Raw genomic sequence first — 8846 nt, 5'->3', positions numbered from 1 at the left:
CATAACACTCCTCCTATTGCAATGCTTGTGTTGTCAGAAAATAACCCTGGCAGAAGTCTAAGTAGAGCATCTTTGTCTCTGCTCAGATTTCTGTGGGCGGAAATCTGTGCTGCGTTTGTGGTGTAGGAATGGAAGAATACCTTTTTTTTGATGAGTTATCTGAACTGCAGCAGTCCCAGCTGACAGTTTTTCAAATTTGGCTGATTGACACCTTCTATTTCTGTTATTATATTTCATTGAGAAGCTTGTCTATATTTAACAAACAGAAACGGTTCAGATAATGGAAGCATTTATGAGTTACCTTCTTGAAGTACATATTTTTGTCTAAATTGCCTTGCTTTGTCTGTGCATACAGCAGTCTATTCAATGACTAGATGAAAAGCCATTCAAAGTTTAAGAAACTAGTCACAGATATGCGTTTACTGATTTTCTCCCGTAATGCTCTTTTGTTGAATTGTTGTTTTTCAAATCATATTCTATTATGTTACACTCTTTATCGGCACTCGTCTCTTTGGTCCGAGCCTCACCGATCTCATTGCGAGGGGGTAGGTTCTGGTCTTCCTGGCTGGGATACCTCTCCTTACGGTCCAGTAACAGGAAGTAGATCATCTTTTCTTGGTTGTCACTGCAAAGAGGAGACAATAAAAAGTCTAATGAGACATAATGGAAAAAAAATACAATGGCTTTGAACAAATCTGGGTCATTTCAAACACAAAGATTACTAAAGATTACTGAGGCATCCATATACATAAGTGCAAAAGCTAAAAAATATGACTGTGATTAACATCCTTTCATCTTTTTGGATTCTTTGTGAAACTGCCACTAAAAAGCTTCCGACATTAAAAGAAAAGTTTAGTTTTACAGCTCATTAAGCCGTGATATAATATTCTGCATATATTTTGAAGGATAAATCTCCATATGCAGAGCCTACTGGTAAGTTTATGAAAGTATCAAAACATTATGAGTTCATCCTTTACTTTCTCTGTAAATCAGGAAGCCTAATATCTTCAGCCTAAAGGGCAATACTCTCTATGCAAAAGGCACAGGGACTGGTCGTCTGTAATAAAGACAGATTGGAAAGCAGCAGGAGGCAAAGAGACAAGGACCTGCAACTTCAGCTAAAATGAACCAAGGGGAAGGGAAATATAAAGAACAGATTTTCCTCCAGTCCAGCACTATTATGGGATGCTCCCAGGAGAAAAAAAGGCAAACGGAAGAGATGGGGAGAGCAGAAAGTGATAGAGTAATGCTAATTTCGTATGAAATTAAAGAGGCCGGGAAAATGTAAAACGGAGAGAAAGGAGATAGAAGACCAAAGCAAATGAAACTACATCTGGATGCCCTTATTAATATAACAACAAGTGTATGAAACACTGCAGGGCAAAATTATTCAGTATAAATGCATATTTACATGAGCAAAAACACACGTGTGACATAAACATAAACAATAGGACCCAGGGGATTGTTCCTGGTGCAAGCCAGGATCAGTTTGGGGGGAATGTATTCAGTGGCAAGCTGTGTAAGTGCTGTGGGATAACAGTTAAGTGATATATAGCCACTAACATCTAAAGTGACAGCCACAAAGGAGTTCACAAGAGCTGGGGAAAAACCAAGGCCGGCTGTGCACACGGACACCACATCACCATCCTTCCATTGCTGTACCAACACACAGCCCCATCCTCTTCACCCCGTCTTCAGCTGCTTTCATTTCTTTTCCTTTTTCAACCCACTGTTGCACCTTCTTGACCCATGTCCCCTATTTTTCTCTCATCACTCACACCTTTTCATTCACCAAACCACACCTCCAATCTTCTTCATCCCACCTCTTTTCCGTCCCTCCCTTTTGCCCCTCCATTCACTCACTCGTCTGAGAGCAGATCTTTCAGAAGTTTGTTTTTGTCTCTGAAGCAGCCTAGGCAGTGCATACTGTCCAGTACGTCTGGGTCGATGTCGTCTGCAGAGGGCAGGCTGCGGATGGTCACCTTCCTGGGCACAGGCTGCTCTGGCTCTGGTTCGTTCTTCCCCCCTCTGGGAATGCAAAGGAATCACAACACAATTAGTCTTTTTTGTCCCTCCTACTGTGAGTTTGGCTACATTGACAAACACCATTTTACACAGCTTACATTAGAGGCAATATGCATCTCACTTTGCAGATTTACAGATTTAATAAGTATGTGCGGTAAACAGAATATGTAGTGTGTGAAGTGTTTCCGTGATTGTTTGCCTCTTGGTTGGAAGTTTGCCTCATTACGACCAAGGTTTTACATTATGAAACTGTCGTATTTTCCCCAGGTGTAGTCATTATGCATGAAAGCTTCAGAGGGGGAACAGGGGTCGTCATGCTCGCCAAGACGTCGAGTTGCTGGAACGTTTTGCAATCTCTCCGTCTCCTCCTGGCTTGTTTTCCAAACTTATTTTCATCATTATCCCCTCCTTCTTTCCAGACACTCTCCTAGTTATGTCACTTTTCTTTGTCTCTCTTTTGTCTGTCTGTATCTAGGGAGTGCACTAGCAGGACTTTATTCTTTGGGATTTAAAATGAAAGTCTAATCCTCACTGACACAACGTTTCTGAGGGTTTCTGGAACATTCCACATGTCAGTTTCAAAGAACAGATTCATCTTCAATATCTAGAAATACACTAATACACACAGACACAGTAATGAAAAAATAAAACGTGTACACGTCTGACATGAGCCTAACGTGTCACCCACTTTAAACTTATTATGTATTAGATTGTAGTAGCTCTAGCTCGGTGTACCAAATCATCTGGGAACTGAGTGCATGTTTGTCTGCTGGCCATCACTAGTTTTCCTGGTGAAGACAGTTTGGCGTGGCGCTATCCTTTCAGCACCACTGCTCTGCTCAGCTGCAGATTGTTAGGATGCTCACCAACTAATAAAACTAATAAACAAATAGCCTTATTTGAATTTGTAGAAAAAAAAAAAAAAAAAAAAAAAAAAAAAAAGAACTTGAGCTTGTGTGATTTCACCATGCTTCATTTTTACCCACCACTGTCAAGCTGCCTCTAGGAAAAAGTCAATGCCACATTTGAAAGACAAAACCTTCCTATCTCATTCATTCATGCAGAGGTGGACAGCCCAGCAACTTCCTCACTGGCAAAAAATCCCATTACATTAGTCTTCTTTCCCAGCTCTTCTCTTGTCTTCTCTTGTTTCTTTTATCAGTCTGTTCGCATGATCTTTCAGTACACGACAGAAACCATAACTCAACCCATTGTCAGGGCTTACAACTTCCTATCGTGATTTATCTTTGCTCTTGCCGAGTAAAGACTCTTTGAAATCCTTTAAGAAACCTTTCTTAGAACTTTTTTAGCTACCGCTTCTAAATGGTGATAATCTGATTATTAGAGGGAGGATATTCACAATGAGTGTAACTGTATGTTATATTTAAAAAAACACAAACAAACATTTATTAATGCTTTCGTTCCCCATTAATAAACCTTGTGACTGAACATAGTTTGCGATGACAGGTACCATACATGATTCAAAAGATTTATGTTAGCTTAAAAAGATGGGGGCACTCTGTTATGGAAATTAAACGAAGGGTACACTGAGGTTATGTGGGTTTCTCATCCACCACATCCTCGCTTGTTTGCTCTCCCCTACTCCCTGTTCAGTTGACCATATGCTGCACATCCTTTTTCATGCACTACCAATTTACCCCCACATCCCAGAGAGTGGAGTCATGCCCTGCTCAAATATGCTCTCATGTACAGGGCTGCAACTCAAAGCCATTTATCATGTTGTCGCTCCCCTAAGGTCTACGACCCCTGCAGAATAAACTAAGAGAGGAGAGGAGGGTTTTAAAAAGAAGGAAAGACAGCGTACTTACATGTACCATGTGTGCTTCTGGATCTGTTCTAACTGTGAAAGACATGACAGAAGAAACAGCAGGTCAGTACACAAACAGCGTAATGTGTTTGATTTAATTCATTTCATCATCTTTTTGGTATACAAATAATAATTCAAATGCAACAGAATCATTGAGGAAAAAGGTAAATACACAGTACATTTCAATGTTTTGCCCGTGTATAGAAATGTTTGGTACAGAATGGCTTCATTGAACCCTGAGCTTACTGGCTTAATGGAAACGCGTTAGAGCAATACGGCCATATTGGATGGTGGAAGTAAATAACGAGGCCTTCAAATATTAATACTGCCAATGGGAAAAAAAAAAAAAAAAAAAAAACTTATTGAGAAAAAGAGAGCGGTGCATCAAGAGTATGACAGAGAGGTGGAACCACTGAGTTATAAACATAGAATACTATCTTCCTCACACAGACTGCTGACCCCACCAAGCCCTCTGGTCTAAAGGGAATCTCCCATTCTCATTCTCTTCCCCACACAAACACACTCACTCTCTCAATACTACTCTTGTCATCACACTTTTAATGTGGCCACTTTGTCACCAACACTGTCAACATAGGTTTTTGGCCAACAAAGAAAAAGCAGAAAGAGACAGAAACAGTGAGCAAAAGGGCAACAAAGGAAGATGTCTGTTAGAATGACACCACAGTGTTTCAACTGCCCACAGAGGTAAACAGGATCAATGTCACTGTCGGGACTTTTTAATTTGCTCATGCTGTTGTTGTGGAACCACAGGAGATACAGATAGCAGCTCTAATTATTGTCACTTACTCAGAAACATAGTTGTTGGGCATGTCTCAATGTTTCCACCATCCCAGAGGATTTACCTCTGTGCTCCATCACTGATGAACGCCTTCTTGTGATATTAGTGCAATCACAGAGCAGGCCAGGCTGTGGTTACTGACTATAGGTACATCTTCTGTGCTTCCACAGAGGTCATGGTATTGATGGAGACACCCTGCCTGTCAGATACAGGGCAGTGGGTGACCTACTCCTACCCCCACTTTTATTAAAGGCCTGGAGGCAAGAGACTGATATCACACGCAGGGTTGAAAGTGATGTGGTTTGAAATTCGGAATCACGTCAATCAGTCTCTGAATGTGACAGTACCAATTCCAGCTGCTTTCACTCAAGCGGAGGGGAATGCTGCTGTAACAGCGGTTTGCCTCGGTATGAGTATGAGTTCAGGTATGTTTATATCTGTGGGCTGTATAAATAATTTGTAATGCAACTTGTGTATGCAGGTCTGCTAAGTATGCGTGTCTCAATATGGCTGTTTATTAGGGCAGGGAGGGACATGCTGTAAGGGTGGGCAATGGGAACCTGTTCCGCTCTTTGAAGCAAAAACAAAGTTACCTGAATATTGCTGTTTTCCATCTGTCGTACCATATAAGCAATTGTATTCCTTAACCAAACTGGTGACTTCACTTCAGCTAGTTAAAGATGCAATGTAAAATATCTGCCACATGGTCCAAACAAATAGGGGGCAGCATTTCACCTCTACTACTGGGTCCATACAAAATAAAGTATAGTCATTAGTTATATATATATAAAAAATCCAACTACTAACTAACAGCACGGCAAGAATACACAAAATTCATCCAAACTACTGGAACTCTGAGAGCCAAAATAACAATGCTATATTATCAACTTTACGTGTGGTGTTGGCCTATATAATGTTTACTGTGCCGATACGTTTTCATAGTTTATTTATTGGATTAAATCCAAAGTGTCAGGAACGAGTAAAAGTCTCGTATTTTAGTTTCACCTTCCCCTCCACCAGAAGACTACGTTGCAGGGACGAGAGGGGGTTGCAGCTCAGGGGAGACAAAGCTTCAGTGAGGGGAGATGTGGTAACACATATTCAGCCAGAGCAAACCCCAGTGCCAGGGCTCTGATCCAGTGGGGACTGCCTTGACTGCCGGATCAGGAAACTTCCTGTTGCAGCCAGGTCATTTTCTCGTTTCTAACAAACACTTTGGATTTAATCCAATAAACAAACCTTCAAAACATACACGCACGTCACATCAACGTCATAGCCCTCTGAGGCAGCTCTACTTCTTCATCCTCTCATGTTGGACTGAGAGCGGACAAGAGTGACTCACGATCGCCTCTCGAGAAGCAACAAGTAGTGTAACAAGAGATGACGGGCCGGGGCTAGCTGATTAGCATGCACAGTTCAACAGATATCTCAGCAACACAATACATAGAGGTCTTTGACATTTTGACATCTTCACATTTTGTTGATAATGTACAGTAAGTAAACTTTTTTAAATATCTTAAAAAAGCTAATAATTTACCCCCTTCTTTCTTATTCTGTAACTCAACCTCCTAAAAGGAAGCAGCCTAGCTTAGCAGAGTAGCAGCAACAGCTGTCTCTGCAGCCTCCGACGGGTGGAATTCACGTGATAAACTACAGTGTCATTTCTCAGTGACACACAAAAACACACACACTTCCTTTATTTTCATTCCGACAACCTCTGCACTTCATCTGTGCCGCCCCTATGAATATATTATATGCCTGTGATGAAGTGCTCTTTAATATAATAAGCTACCAATCTTCTTCATTGGCCAGGGATCACCAGGACGCAGATCTTTCCAGGGTGACGGTGCTCATTTCAATACCGAAGATGAGACTGTGTTGAGGCGGCTGGCCCTGTCGCCTATGGGGCCCCCAGACTACACAGACAGGAAATGTAGAAAGGCTTTTATTTGGCTAAGCTCCTTAAGCCTGGATACGTGCCCTCCCACTCAAGACTCTAAGGGGCCTGAGCTTTGTGTGTGTACTAGTGTGAATCTACTAGCAAAATGTAATTAACCGGAGGTGACAACAGACATACTGAAACAGAGCTAGTAGTTGTGGTCTGATTACCTTATCGATTAGATTCAACAAGCTACAGTCGACATCATTATGAAAAATAATCCCTTGCAAAAGAATGACATGGTCCTAATGATGCCACCCCCCCCCCCCCCCCCCCCCCTGGGTGCATCTGCCTTGGCTGGATGGTCACCACTAAACTCCAAGAACGCTCAATCTAACGTGGCTATTTGACATTCTGTGAGGTTACAACACATCCCCAGAGCTCTGTTCGGTGCCCCCGTGCACAGGAGGGGGGCCGGGGAGGGAGCATATTTTCTCCCAGAAGCTCAGTCTGTGTGTAAGCCTTTGTCGAGGACAGCGCTGGAGGCTGCTGGACATATCTGGTGGATCTCAGGGTGACCTGTCCTCGTCAGGGAGAGAGAACAGAAAAATACAGCATATAGTGTACATACAGCATACCAAAGAGGTGGGGTCTTTCAAGTCAATGTTTCGACATTGCCGTTCATCTCAAGGGCTGTACCTTAAAGATGTAACCTCTCCCACAAATGAGCGTCTCTTTCTTTGTAGATTTCTGATCTTTGTTTTTTTCTGGTGTTTTTAAAATTCCTGTTATGTAAAGCCATTCTGACACTGTGAAAGATAGCTAAGGCATGGAGAAATCGAGCATCAGCATCCACTCAAGGTTGGTGTCACCACATTTGCTTTCTGGCAAGTGCATGAAAATTGTTTTGTTTGCACTGATTCAAAAAAACACCTGGAGAGCCCGGAGGGGGGGTGCATGTGTGTCAAAATGTGGGGTTTGTATTTTGTGCATGTGTGCAGAAACAATAACTTCAGAGCGTGTCTGTATCTCTGCGCATCGTCTGAATGTGAAATGCAGGACATGAACAAAGGGCAGCAGCATCTCTACGTGAAGTCTGTACTTTTTGAGATCTCTGGCCACTTTCATTATTTACATTTCCCTTTGTCCACCTCTCTCTCCACCACACCCTGACTCTCTGCCCTTCACATTCCACTGTTTTTGCCTTATCCTCCAGCCACCTCGCCAAGGTGATCAGTTGCTGTGTGGAGATGGACCGGCACTGTGATGAGTACACTAAACAGTGCAGAGGGGGAGTACACAAACAGCAGTCCTCTCCTGAATTCACACACTACACTTGAAAAAGAACAAACAGCATCAGAGATGAGGCGAGACAAACGCTTTTGGAACATAGGGGAGCAAAGAGTAAAGCAAGAAAAAGACAATGGCTGGCTTGGCCTAGACTGCTGTACCAAAGCTGAAAACTATTGTCTAAAATAGCATTGTATGTTGTAGTATGAAGGTTTCCCTCAATTGAAACTAAGAAGCCAAGCTCAAAGTACGAAAAACAGCCAAAGACCAAAAGCACACAAAAATATGTGAACATAATCATCATGGTGTGTTATCATCCAGTCTCTTAATTAAACTGACCGTTAGTCTTTTGGTGGCATCCACTTCAACCATGCCACGGAGGAGGTTCTGACAGTCTGGAGGGATGAAATGTGGCATGTGAAACACTCCCAGCTTCACCTTCTCTAGCAGATTCCTCAGGTTGTCGTCATCAAACGGCAGGGCACCCTGGAGAGATGTAGGAAGAGAGCAGCGAGTGAAAACAGGGGAAATAAATTGGATGTGGTGAACAAAAGTAGAGAAGAAACAGTTTGCACTTGTTTTAATGGCAGCATCAGAAAATAAGCCGTCACCCGATCGAGGGCAGAAAACAAAGAATGACTAACAAGGCTCGCTAGAGGAAACAAAACCATATTTTAAGTCTAAATCCTGCACAACTTCAAGAACAGCCGTGCTTTCTCAACTTGTTCGACTCTCCAATTAGAGCATTCCGCCCTCAGCCACGATGAAAAATAAATAATAAACAGCGGTAAGCTGAAAACTGGGCTTTTTCTAATAATTACCCAGCATTCTCATTTACCCCGTTCATTTAGCATTCGCTCATCAGAGTCATTTATTAGAGCGAGCCGACACCTCACAGATGTGGCTGTTTGATGAATGACAACCACCAGAAGACAAGATGGAGGGGGAGAGTCAGAGGAAAAGGGTGAGAAAGAAGAAATGAAGAGAGGTATAGAGAAATAAGGGACGGCGATCCGAATCCGATA

General features: G+C 42.4%; 1 protein-coding gene across 8 annotated transcripts in view; it reads right to left on the bottom strand.

The window, feature by feature from the left end:
• brsk2a (BR serine/threonine kinase 2a) overlaps positions 1–8846 on the bottom strand; it is a 149826-nt gene that overhangs the window by 19479 nt on the left and 121501 nt on the right. For all 8 annotated transcript variants that reach the window (XM_031862407.1, XM_031862424.1, XM_031862446.1 and 5 more), the window contains 4 exons: positions 8161–8307; positions 3855–3886; positions 1864–2028; positions 528–625 (listed from right to left, as the gene is read on the bottom strand). In XM_031862407.1, the coding sequence (XP_031718267.1) occupies positions 528–625; positions 1864–2028; positions 3855–3886; positions 8161–8307 (442 nt within the window). The remainder of the gene's footprint in view (positions 1–527; positions 626–1863; positions 2029–3854; positions 3887–8160; positions 8308–8846) is intronic.

This window comes from Anarrhichthys ocellatus, unplaced genomic scaffold (genome assembly GCF_004355925.1).
Source record: "Anarrhichthys ocellatus isolate YVR2014 unplaced genomic scaffold, GSC_Weel_1.0 scaffold2, whole genome shotgun sequence".
Taxonomy (NCBI): Eukaryota; Metazoa; Chordata; class Actinopteri; order Perciformes; family Anarhichadidae; genus Anarrhichthys; species Anarrhichthys ocellatus.
This window is presented reverse-complemented; position numbering and strand designations above follow the sequence as displayed.